Source organism: Accipiter gentilis, chromosome 25 (assembly GCF_929443795.1).
Source record: "Accipiter gentilis chromosome 25, bAccGen1.1, whole genome shotgun sequence".
Classification (NCBI taxonomy): Eukaryota; Metazoa; Chordata; class Aves; order Accipitriformes; family Accipitridae; genus Astur; species Astur gentilis.
This window is the reverse complement of record NC_064904.1, coordinates 9549857-9563327: the sequence shown is the minus strand read 5'-3', so window position 1 is coordinate 9563327 and position 13471 is coordinate 9549857. Positions and strand designations below refer to the sequence as shown.

Sequence of the window (13471 nt, the reverse complement as noted above, 5' to 3'; positions counted from 1 at the left end):
GGATCCTGAAGGTGCACAAGTCCATGGGACCTGATGAGATGCATCTGTGGGTCCTGAGGGAACTGGCAGATGAAGTGGCTAACCCACTATCCATCATATCTGAGAAGTTGTGGCAGTCCAGCGACGTTCCCACTGACTGGAAAAAGGGAAACATAACCCCCAATTTTAAAAAGGGAAAAAGGGAAAAAAGGAAGACCCGGGGAACGACAGGCCAGTCAGTCTCACCTCTGTGCCTGGCAAGATCATGGAGCAGATCCTCCTGGAAACTATGCTAAGGCACATGATAAATAAGGAGGTAATTGATGACAGCCAACGTGGCTTCACTACGGGCAAATCATGCCTGACAAATCTGGTGGCCTTCTACAGTGGGGTTGCAGCATTGGTAGATAAGGGAAGAGCAACGGATGTCATCTACCTGGACGTGTGCAGAGCATTTGACACTGTCCCGCGCCTCATCCTTGTCTCTAAATTAGAGAGACATAGATTTGATGGATGGACCACTCGGTGGATAGGGAATTGGCTGGATGGTCGCACTCAGAAGAGTTGCGGTCAATGGCTCGATGTCGGTGTGGAGAGCGGTGCTGAGTGGCGTTCCTCAGGGGTCGGTATTGGGACCGGCGCTGTTTAACATCTTTGTTGGTGACACAGACAGTGGGATCGAGTGCACCCTCAGCAAGTTTGCTGACGGCACCAAGCTGTGTGGTGCTGTTGACACACTGGAGGGAAGGGATGCCATCCAGAGGGACCTTTTCAGGCTTGAGAGGTGGGCCTGTGTGAACCTCATGAAGTTCAACAAGGCCAAGTGCAAGGTCCTGCACATGGGTCAGGGCAATCCCAAGCACAAATACAGGTGGGGCGATGAGTGGATTGAGAGCAGCCCTGTGGAGAAGGACTTAGGGGTATTGGTGGATGAAAAATTGAAAAAAAAAATTGAAAGCCAGTCGCATTCTGGGCTGCATCAAAACAAGCATGACCAGCAGGTTGAGGGAGGTGATTCTCCCCCTCTGCTCTGGTGACACCTGACCTGGAGTACTGCGTTCAGCTCTGGGGCCCCAACAGAAGAAAGACATGGACCTGCTTGAGTGGGTCCAGAGGAGGGCCACAAAGAGGATCAGGGGGCTGGAGCACCTCCCCTATGAGGACAGACTGAGAGAGATGGGGTTGTTCAGCCTGGAGAAGAGAAGGCTCTGGGGAGACCTTACAGCAGCCTTCCAGTACTTAAAGGGATCCTTCAGAAAAGATGGGAGGGACTCTTTAACGAGGAGTGTAGTGATAGGACAAGGGGTAATGGTTTCAAACTGAAAGAGGGTAGATTTAGATCAGATATTAAGAAAAAAACTCTACTGTAAGGGTGGTGAGGCACTGGAACAGGTTGCCCAGAGAGACTGTGGATGCCCCCTCCCTGGAAGTGTTCAAGGCCGGGTTGGATGGGGCTCTGAGCAACCTGGTCTAGTGGAAGGTGTCCCTGCCCATGGCAGGGGGGTTGCAACTAGACGATCTTTAAGGTCTCTTCCAATGCAAACCATTCTGTGATTCTATGAATCTCCTGGCTCCAAGGGGTCTGGATCAGGCTTCTAAAGCTCTTCCTTCCCCCTGTGGGGGGAAACAGCAGATGCACAAGTTTTAAGTTTAACCTGAAGCTAGGTCCTTCTTAATTCCTGTGATATGATCAAGCACAACCTGAGACCTTCAGCTTGCTGTCACCTTTGTAGATTTTTGAGTATCTGTGGATAACACTGAGGTGTTCAGATGTCGCACATGGGTCTTTTTTGTGTGCTTTTACTCCTTTGTTGTGTCAGCAAGGCCTCTTCAGTCAACTTGTTGAGCTACAGGAGTTTTCACCCCACCCTGGCTTCAGACTGGAGACCCCTTGCCTGGGGAGCTGCCTGCCTGCTGGGGTTTGACATGGTTTTACGACACATGGAGCTGCTGAAGTGCGGGGTCATTCTCTCATCAGAGCTTCTGGGGAGAAGCAGGAACAATCGTACCCATCTGAGTGAACAAGCAGAGCTGCTACTCGCACAAATATGCCCCAGCCAATGGCCCTGGGGGTCCTCTCCCACGGCTGGTTGCAGCAGCAAGGATTTTACCATTTTCACGGTAGTTTTATTAGTTACTGGGAAGTGTTCTGAGTGTGCTGTGAAATTGAGGGATACTGGCAAAGCCACAGCATATCCTGCAGCTCCACAAAGAGCACATCACAAAGGGTAAGTGTGCACAAGTGCTGCGCATGCAGCAAGTAAATGTAGTTATCTGCAAAATAGATGAGAACTATGTGAAATGCCAAGTTTGGCAAGTAGTGTCTATGGAACTATGAGGGGATTTTGGACCTAAACCTGTCAAATATCTCTCCAAACTCTTCATTTCATGCCCTCACACTAGCTGATGTGGGTGAAAGCCTTTGCTCTCCCAAGGAGCTCTGAAGTGATGGAAACATGAGCCACGCAAACGGTACTGAGAGCGGTGACGGGGCTCTGGGACGGTCCTGCTGCGGCGGTCAGGAGGAGCTGTCTGAGATGAACGAGCCGTTGGCACCTCTGTGAAATGCTCCCTGTTATCTGTGATGGGGACAGCACTGTGCTTTCCTAAATCTTCTTGGAATTTGTTGTGACTCGTCAAAAGCCACAGCCAATTTATTGAGCCCAGTTTGGAGTCATTTGAGCAAGCGCTTGCAGAGCCAGGCTTTTCCTCCAGAAGCAATTTCTGTGATTGACAGAACGTGTGCAGAACCAAAGAGCAGCTCTGACCAGTCCCCACGTGCCCCAGTGAATCAACGGTGACTTCAGCTGCTCCATGAAACCCAGGACTCCTTTGGGGAACTGATCCTGGGCACTGTCAACTGGCCCATACCCAGCACCTGGCGTTTGTCAGGATCCCATTCCTGTGCCCCAGAGTTTCTTTCCCACAAGGAAGAAAGCATTTTGGTGATCTTGCCAGTCTTTTAGGTGAGTTTTAGAGGACGTTTGAGATCTAAGGGAATCCTGAATGCTACAAATTGAACTGTGGAAACCATTAGTGTGTGGTGAGGGAGTTGATCGCAGACCATAAGGAAAGAAATGACAGGGACAGAGAAGCAACTGAATATGTAGATGAGAGACTGGGCACTCACCAGGTTGGTGGGAGGGCAAAATGGGCATTTGATTTGAAGTCTGAATGGCAAAATAAGGGAAGGGTGCCCCACCCTCTAAATTACTGCCTGTAAAACAGGTCTGCAGCAAGAGAGGGCTCCCGACAGCAAGAAGCAAATGCAATTATGGCTTCTAAATGCCGATGGCTTAACACAGACTATGTTGGAAATGCTGCAGATGTTGCGAGCCATGGAGGAGAGGAGGAGAAAAAACACATCAGTTGCTTTTTGTATGCCTTAAGTTACTGTAAACATCATGGAATAAGACTCTTCAGAAATGTGCTGTACAGCCTGTGCAAGTGCTCTTGCTCAGAGACCCTGGGCCAAACTACAGCTTCCAAGTATTTCTACAGATAAGCAAAATCCTCCTGTTGGTGGTGGGGGCGGAGAGGAGGAGCACTTGGGAACTATGTGGCATCTTCTGTATTTCCCCAACCAGCATCCCAGCTGCAAACTTTCATGCTAACTTCAGCTGTCTGTAATGACTGCTTGAAAGAGCTTTCCTTCTTCAGCACTCCCCGAAAAGAAAAGATCCTCTCCTATACTCCCAGATATGATTTCAGTACATTTCTGCAAACTTAGACTTCTGAAAATGTGTGTTTATGTCTCTGCTAGCTCAAATACCTCCCACTTGGAGCCCCAGTAGCGCATAGCACACATACTCCCATTTTGCTTTAGAAACGCAAGTAAGCAGGCGCAGCCCCCGCCTGCCTGGCAGCCAAATATTTAGCCTAATCCACAGAAGGACGTCTCACCTGCTACACTTCAAACGCAGACCCTGAAGATGCAGCCTAACCCTGTGCCTTTGCTCAGGACACTCCTGGAACATAGTCAGCTCCCACCTAACAACCGCCAAGCCCCAGGGACAGGACACCCGTGTCCCGCTGCTGCAATAAACGTCCGAAATGCAGCCTATGGACTCTCACAGGACACACACCACTCAGTGTCACCCATCCCAACCCACCCAAATCGCTTGTCGTCCCTCGCTGCCGTGCCACTGCAGCCAGCATGGGCAGCTGGGGCAGGAGCGGCCAGCCGGGCTGCCGAGCCAGCGGGCCAGACCGGGGCTCCTAGGTCTGTGCTTACTCCTAAGCAAAGCCTTGGAGGAGAAAAAGCAGGGAAGTGGTCGAGTCACCATCCCTGGGGGTATTTAAAAGACGTGTAGATGTGGCACTTAGGGACATGGTTTAGCGGTGGACTTGGCAGTGTGAGGTTTACGGTTGGACTCCATGATCTTAAAGCTCTTTTCCAACCTAAATGATTCTATGATTCTATATAGATCTGGAGTAGCCAGAGAGCCAGGAGGCAGTGGGGATTTTGTCCGTGTCCCTCCCTGGGACAGGGCTTACCCCACACCTGAGCAGGCGGAGGAGGGCTGCCGGCCTGGGTGAGCACGGCACAGAGCTCTTGGGAAAAAGAGGGGAGAACAGGAGGGAGCCATGTGGGCTGCAGCAAATCCCCTGGGATTTCAGCTAAACCAGACGAAACTGCTTCATGGATAGGAGGCTCTCCTATGGAAAGTTGCATGCAGAGAGTCGGTGTCTTCCCCAGTGAGCCTGGATCAATCGGTGGCTGAAGCAAGAGCACAACCCGGTATTAGGAAAAATTTCTTCACCAAAAGGGTTGTCGAGCAGGCTGCCCAGGGAAGTGGTTGAGTCACCATCCCTGGAGGTATTCAAAAGACATGTAGATGTGGTGCTTAGGGACATGGTTTAGTGGTGGACTTGGCAGTGTGAGATTAACGGTTGGACTTGATGATCTTAAATGTCTTTCCAACATAAACGATTCTATGATTCTAAATGGGGTAAATGCTGGCATTTGGAAAGGCTTCTTTCTTGAGGATTTATACTGACCGTCAGACATTTTTGCTTTCCCTCTCTAAGACGTTTGACTCAGCCATGTCCATTGCAGCTGCAGAGCATCTTTAAATTACTTTGCGGTGGCATTTAGCAAGTTAGCCAAGAGCAAGGCTGGACTCGTAGACCTCCAGATGAAATCCCTAGACAGACTTCAGGCAACGTGCAGTGGCACCTAACTCCAGCAACCAGAGCAAGGCTGCACAGCTTCATTGATGGCACTGTAGCGGCAGTCACTCACAGTCACTCTTCGTTCGGGCTTCACACCTTTCTTTCCCGAAGCCAAAAGCTTTATATGCCTTTTTTCATTGTTTCTAAGAGTACTGACTGCAAGATTGCTTGTGTCTCACTGTGCAAAGCTAGATCTGCAGGCATGGGAGCCCCAGCACCCTGGCGTCGCCTTCCCCTGGCTGGGGGATGCTCCTGGGGAGTTCCAAGCATACAAGCCAGTGCTGGTGATTTTTGTGGGGTCAGGAGCTGTCCTTCATGCTGCAGACCACTCTCTTGAGATGCTTAAGACATGCCATTACCCTCCTAACCTGCAGCAGGTAGCTGGGTTGATATGCTGAAAAAACCTTGCCACTTCCCTGCTTGTCCCAGAGCACTAAGTGCAGTCTGTACAGCAATCCTGCAAGATGATTTCAGTGTGTTGCCTTTTACTTAGGGTCTCACCCTGCAAACAGTGGTATTCAGTGGGACCACTCACATAGCAACATTAGTGTCTGAGTCGAGACCTTTTATCTAAGGTCTAGACTGCAAAGCAGAACTGGTGCTCAAGCCCTAAGGGGGACACGGAGTTATCTGCAAAAAGCTAGACATTTTTTTACCAAATCTGATGAAAGATTAATTTAAAGCATACTCCTATTCTGATATGAGTATGTGAAAGTGGGGCAATTTTATTTGACAGGAGTACTGCTCATGCATCTGCTGAGTCATTGCTAATGATTTTTTTGTTACAAAAATATATTTGTGCTGTATTTTATTCCCAGCTGCTGTTTAGAGACAGCCCAGCGTGGGAGATGGAGGTCTCGCTCACTAGCAGCCTCTCTGGCTGAGCTAAATGGACTCCCGATGACAGTGCAGAATCTGTGCTGAATTTCAGGAAATCAAAATTCCTGTAGGTTTCTGGGATATCCTGATTCTGAAAACACCAATTTTAGCAAATTGGCTCCACTCTGTCTTAAAGACATGTTTGAAGTGTGTAATTTTAGCTTTGAAAGGAAGTATTTAGCTAAAGAGTCAGGAACATATTTCAGATGAAAGGTCTTGTTTCCTCCTCTATTGAAATGAGGCCAATAAAAGTTTGGGAGGAATTTTAAGGAAATTCAGTTAGATTCGCATGCCACCTGCTGCAGAACAAGCTACATCAATTCTGTATCTTCTCTTCTTTATCCTGTTGTAGTAAATAACAGAGAAAGTATGTACATATGAGACTCCCGGCATCTGAATAGCTACTCCTTCTTCAGAAATATAATCTTCATCTATCATGGCTGAGTACCTTGTGTTATTGCAGCAGTGGTATTATCCAGAAAAAGTTACCCATGTCATTCAAACTCAGTCTATGGCTGAATTAAGAAATAAGAAAATAAGGAAAGAGCCACTTTAAGAACCTTTGCATGACTTCAGAGGTTTTTCTGAAGTCAAAAGGATTGTGTTAAGAACCAGAACCATCATGACTCATATATTCCTAATCAAAATGCTGGGTGTGTGAAAAGCTGTTCAGTCGTACGGAGGCTGAACTATGTCTCCTTACAAGAGAAAAATAATACACACAGGAGGAAGCACTTAAATAATTGATGTGGTTTTCTTTTATCTGCATGTAGGAATGACAGGAAATCTATGTAGCTGGCACTAATGGATAGCATCAGTATGTCAATAATTGCTAATGAGAAAGAAATAGGAGTGCATTTGTCCTGAAGTGACTGATCTTTCTTTCTTTATCTCCCCGTGTTACAATGGGAAATTAATAGTGTAAATTTTATAATTCTGTTCACTAATAGATCATTTTGATAGCGATGCTTTCAAGTGCCTTTTTTGGTATGAATACAGTCCAAAATAACTGCACGCTTGCTTACATAATCTGCAGTCTGACATCTAGGATCCTTTTTTTATGTCTTCTGTGCTATATTCAAACAACAAAATAAAACTTTGTTTGCATCACATGTTTAATTTTCCATTCCACATCAGCAAAAGGGCGCAGCCATGCTGGAATTGAACGTAAAACAGAGATTTAAAAGCACCCAATGCTTTCATCCTGAAAAATTGCATAACCATTTCCAGCATAGAAGTAAGATACTGTTACTGAATAAAGCTTCTTGTTGAAAAATTATTGGTATATCGACCCATTCATATCCAGTTATTTAATTCAAAGATTGTATTCAGCAGTTCCCTCTGAGTTGCTTGTCTGAGGGAACAATTACACAGCTGTTCATGCGACATTCTTGTGTAGGCTGAAAGCAGTCTAAAAATTCTGGCATTAATTTACTGTAACTACAAACTGCAGTTCTCCAGGTTGTTCATAAGGCATACCCTTTGCAAAGAGGATGGTGAAGCAATACATACACTTGACACTAATATTGTGCTTTGGCTAAACTTATTTATAGCTGTGTGCATGTGTATACACGGACGCATGTATACGTCTGTACAGTTTGTGTTATAAGCAGGGCTCTGGATCCTAGCCACATTGCGGTGCTAATGATAGCTGTCACTGCAACAACTTTTTTGCAGCTATATTATGTGGCTGCATTCAAAACCAAGGATTTTAAAAGTACAATGCCAGCCTTGCTATGCTCACTGGATCCGGCAAAGTGGTATTTCTGCACTAGTGGACACTAATCATTCTTTTAGAAAGTTTGATGCTGATTTTTTGCAACCCTTTTTATGTTTTTTTTACTGCTAAAGTTTTAAAATCCGAACTAGCTAGTAAAAGAGCAATAACCACAAAGAGAATGACTTGATTTCAAAATATCTTGACATGAAAAGCAAGCTGTCAGCAACTAATTCACTAAAATTGCTTAATAACTGCACAGGAGGGCCACCATTTCTACCTCCAGTGCTGGTTCTGTGTATATTTATGTAAGCACACGCACTTCTACCCAAACATGAACCAGCAAATTACGCAAGGTCCGCGCAGCGGGTGCCCGCTCGTTCGTGACCGGTTATCTGTGCCTGGTGCCGGGCAGAGCGGCTGGAGGCAGGGCCGGCTCCGGCTGGGGGACGGGGGAGGATTATTGGGGGAACAGAGAGAAACGAACATTTCCTCTGCGTATGCTGGCACATTTCTGATCCACGTCCGCATCTGAACATCACTTTATCTTTACTTGTCATTCCTGCCCGTAACAAACTGCTTCCTTCCCTCAAATCCTACATCTACAAATGCTTTTCTGGAGGAAACCTCCTAGGTCCTTTCAGCAGCAAAGGTAATTGAGATATCAGTAAGTTCTGCACACAACATGCCATGCATGCTCAATATCAGTTTCATCATTAATATCAGATGCCAGCTAAATACTGTCACTGTCGCCCTGAAATATCCCACCCTCAACTCAGAGTGCTTAACAAGCAAACTGAGGTCAGGCCCTTAAAATCAAAGCCTGAAGAAGGGAAGCTTTTCTGGTTAACAGATCAGCCCTTTGAGAAAGTAAGCAGGAAATATTCGTCTTCATCTCTCCTCTCTTCAGGCAACGATAGCAATGGCACAGGGAATTGCGCATGGTGCGTTCACTCTGCACTGTATACATAATTTATATTTTTCCACTCTGGTTTTGAGTGCGCGTTTTGGACTTGGGCATTGCTTTTGTAAAATGGAAGCAGAGAGAGGAGGAAAAAAAAGCACTGCAGCAGCCTTCTCCTTCTCCAGCCCCACTTTTTAGCCCAGATCCTCATCTCTGACACACAGCCTTCACAGGCCAGTGAAGCATGAGTGCTACACAGTATGTGTACGTATATATGTGTATATACATATGTGAAAAGAGAAATGCTTGCCATGGCAAAAGGAAAAAAGAAAAAAAAGATGTTTTCAATGGTCCATCTCTTTATTAGTAAAATGCCTTGGCAGAGAATTACTCTAGCATTTTGACAAGAGTTTCCTTTTGTGCAGACTATCTAGAGAGTATTTACAATTCCTATAGAAGTTTAAAAAAAACAGCTGAGAAACATGCTTCTTGCTGACGTGCTCTCCTGCTCAGCGAAGTTTGACATATACAGCCATAAGTGCTAGTAAAGGACGCCTTCCCAGACATAGGCAAAACAGGTAAGGCACTTGTTTTGAAAATAAGGTACATTTCTGTTTCCTTTCAGCAAATAAACCCTTTGCATTACATTTATCTGCCCTTGCTGCGTCCGTTACCATCCGGGAAGGTTTATCAAGGCATGAACAGGACACATACATGGCGCACTTGGTCCTGCAGGACCCATCTGCAGAAACTCTCCTTCACGAGCTCGATAACGCACATCGATACCGTCGTCTCTCCGGACACAGACCCTTCGGACCATCTGCCTGAATTACCGAACCCTTCGTCCTATCCAGCCCCTGCGCCTTTAGAGAAAAACCAGGCACTACCACCCACGCCAGCCCTCCGCCACGGACTCGTAAGGAACCACACCAGGATCTGCAGTGGTTGCGGGGAGTTTCTCCTCTCCCTGCCGCGGCTCCGGCTCCCTTCAAAAGCAAGCGGCTTCGCGTGTGACTTTGCAATCTGAGAATGTGAACTAGTCGGCAGGACACCGGGGTAAATATAAATCTGGCGCTTACCCACAGGCAGTCCCTCGCAGTCTGACATCGTGCGAGAAGTCCTCCTCACCGGGGGCTTAGGAAAACCACAGCAGGAGCACAAGCACGGGTCCTTCTGCTTGCAAAGGCGGGGGGGGGGGGGGGGGAAATACCTAACAATTTACAGCCACCCTTCTCTTGCACTGTACATCTACCCACCCAGAGAGCTGTAGCAACAGTCCCGTCCCTGCCTTCTCATTATGGGATGTAAAGATAAGAATGTGCTTTTGTGCCAAAAGAGTGTGCTATTGGTGGATAAATTTGTTGTCATCCCTCCCCTTCGCAGAGTTTCCTCTTTAATGTCACAGAGGCACATTACCCTGTCGGAAAGGCCATCGAATATTTATGAAACGGCTTTTAAGAGCTAAGCTGCAAATCTGTGCTGGAGAACCAGGCTAATTGCTGTGCGGTGGGGTTGGTGGTGGGAGCCGCACTGCTGGGGCACTCCTGCTTCCCGGGGGGGGCTGCGTGGGGGTGGTGAGCTGGAGGATATGCTCTGACATCTTGTTCTGTACCTTCTCGGTCTGCAGGTTAAATAAGGGTCCAAGCAGAAATACTTGCTGCTGAAGGGGGGGCAGGAGCCAGGGTGTATCTGTTTAAGGGCGACAGAAAAAAATGACCTTCTGTTTATACTGTAATATGTGAGAAATAGTTTTTGCGACACTGTTACTAAAGGCTGCTTCGTGGTATGATACTATTGTGAGTGCAGATTTCTCTGTAACCTCATGACTTTTGCTTGCTTAAAATATGCCGCTTTAACGCTGCCTTAGTGGAACATTTTGTGGCTGCTCCTACAACTCATTTTTTTAATCTTTGGAAATGTTTATGTGGGATTTGCTTGGTATGAGATTTCCAGACGAGTGCAGTCAGTAGAGGGTACCCCTGCACACTGGTGTGTTCATTAGGTACCTTAATGAAGTGCAGGCGAAGGCTCTGGCAGCGTTAGAGCCATGGTAGGCTTGGCAGAGAGATGTTCGGGACCTGGTGGGTGCCCTCGGCACCCAGGGGGGGTGGTTGGCTGCCACTTTTTCTCCCCAGGAACAGTCAGGGACAGCCTGGGCTTTACCAGACACAGACTTGTAGTGTCTAAGCCCTTTACAAATGTTGGGGTTTCAGACCCAGAACCAGCGTGAGTGCTGGCAGGACAAAGAGGCAAGGGGGGGGGGAGGGGGGGGAGTCTATGAAGGGGCTCTGGGAAGCGCTTCCAGACCCTGTGGCCAGACACAGCCCCTTGGAGAAATGAGCCATCGGAGCCCCAGGGGACACCTTTCTTCAAAATGCCTTGAAGAAAAAAAGGCTTAATTTACATGAAGTATACTAGGAGCTCAGCGTGCTCAGCACCTCTGAAAAATTTGGGCTGGCTTTACTTAGAGGCTTCAGTCTAAGCACCCAAAGGCTGACACTGCTGGCTCTACCTGCTTTCTCTCTGAAGAGAAGCCTTTTAATACTCTGCTGGTTACTCAGCAGCATAGCTAGCCATGGATTCAATTCAGGATGTCAGGCTGGTGACTAAGAAGCTAAAATAGCTGCAAATGTAGGCAGTTACATGTTCCCAAAACCATCCCTTGGGTTGCCTGCACGGGGTCGGGTGAGCGGGGCCGGGGGCGTCCCGTGGCTACTGGGGTTTGCCGGCACGAAGATCTGTTGGCATCATCCTGTCAGGGACAGCCCTTGTCAGTGGCTGCTCCTAGGTCTGCTCGTGGAACAGCACAGGGATATTCACTGGTGTAAGGCTCACCTGGACGGTGGATCCGGGGAGAAAGAGAGCCTCAGGCTGTGCTCTTCGCCAAAGAGGCTGTACAAGGAGAAGTGCAGGGCACCATGCTCAGTCTCTCCATCCTGCTGCCGCCCACAGACTCAAGGAGGGGTCTCTAGCTATTCTGGAAGTTAGGGAGACGTGGAGATGTCTGGTCTTAATCTCAGTACGCATCTGGGAAGGGAAGAAGGCCTAAACCAGACCGGAGGACTTTTCTTCCAGTGCAATTTCGCTGCAGAAACATATTGCTCCAACATGTGTGAATCAAAGCTTTCTTAGCTCAACCCTGCAATCGCAGGCTCCCAGTTCTGCAAGCATTTACGTGCCAATTTAACTTCAAGCCCCACTGACGTTCCTGGAACTACTCACAGTTACAAAGTTAAACACATGCCTAAGTATTTGCAGGATCAAGGGCTCACCATTCTTACTTGTATTCACGGAGCAAACAGCTGCAGCTGATTTTGAAGGTACCTCTCACAGCTGTGTGCTGGTGCTCCTCCGCTGAAGGCTCGAGCCCTCCAGCAGAGCTGGACAAGTGCCTGCAGTGAAGGCATGCCAAATCACAGACTGGTGTCTTCGCTCTAACTCGTCCTCAAGAGCAATTTAAGAAACCTTTGCCTCAGTCACCCCTGTTACGTCATCCTTGGCCAGGTCTGCTACAGGGGGTCAACATCTTCCAGAAGAGGGGCAAAGAAGCCAGCAGAGAAGATTGAGGGGGGACGACAAATACATCTTAAACTATTAGAGTAAAGTTGGCAAGAGCTGGACTGCCAGAGCCATTATTAGGATTTGGCCTTGGGAGAGCTCTTCAGTGAAACACTAAAGCATGAAGTTATCCATGGGGTCAAAAGTTGAACAAACCAGACCTAATTCTTACAATGATACTCACGAACACCTTCCTTTGATGAGGACTACTCCACTTACTTACAAAATTAGCTTTGATCCCTGGATACTTTAGTTATAATGTTGGCTTGGGGGAGGTTATAAGACTTTTTTCTGGAGTAAAACTGAGCGTTTCTTTTAACTTGCCCTGTTTCTCAGCCTGAAAAGAGCCATGCTTACTCCTGGAGAAAGGCCACGCCTGGAAAATTTAAGTCTGAAAGGAGAAAGTTTGGGGAATTTATGAATAAACCTGGTGTCTGTCATGGCAAAAAATACAAAAGCCAAAAATTGAACTAAACAATAAAAGGTGAGAAGTAAAGCACGTATTATTTTAGGAGGCATTAAACTAATGTGAGAAATGTGCTAAATGTCTGTCAATAACTGCTCTCACTTGGGCTTTCCGAGGGACCCGAAGGATGCTTATCCCTCAGCACACAGTGAGAACTGGTCATGAATCTGTCTGCTTCATACTACTACCCGACAGATAGTCCTCTGCATAAAATCCATGACAAATACCATGAGTGGGATGGTAAATGTAATGTATGAAAGGAAGTCACTGCAGTATTTCCTAAAGAAGGTTTGGCTGGACTCATTTGGTCTCCTGTTTCCAGAAGACAGTTGCATCGTCCTTATGCATCTTGAAATACTTAAGCTCTTGCTAGAGTGGCCATACCTCTCTCTGGAGCTTTCCAGGAAGAAATATAAATGCCTTGTTTGCTGTTTATGCCACAAATCCTGCGGATAACCCACAGCCTGGACTGTGCAAAGGGCTTTTGAGATACCAAGAACCTGGAGCTGAGCTGATATGCTTGGGGAAAGAGGACATATGTGAGGAAACCTGGGTGCAGGGCACCTACAACAGTACAAGTACACAGTCACCTTAGTGCCCAAATACTGTCACCTACATGAGTAAGACAGGTAGCAGGGCTTAGTTTCTAACCTAGATGTTTACACGTCCTATTATGCTCCTGATCTAATTGCCTAAATGCTTTGGAAAATCTGGACTTTAAGATTTTAAATCCCATGGGGGGTCATAATTTTCCCCACAACCTGATGGGCTCAGGCATCTGACCATGCCTAAG

The 13471-nt window shown here is 47.2% G+C and overlaps 1 protein-coding gene across 1 annotated transcript in view; it reads right to left on the bottom strand.

Annotated features, from left to right (window-relative positions):
• EML1 (EMAP like 1) overlaps nucleotides 1-9997 on the bottom strand; it is a 130816-nt gene extending 120819 nt beyond the window's left edge. Inside the window, exon 1 of the mRNA XM_049828902.1 lies at nucleotides 9734-9997. Within this exon, the coding sequence (XP_049684859.1) occupies nucleotides 9734-9761 (28 nt within the window). The 5' untranslated portion in view covers nucleotides 9762-9997. The remainder of the gene's footprint in view (nucleotides 1-9733) is intronic.
• Nucleotides 9998-13471: the final 3474 nt, after the last annotated feature.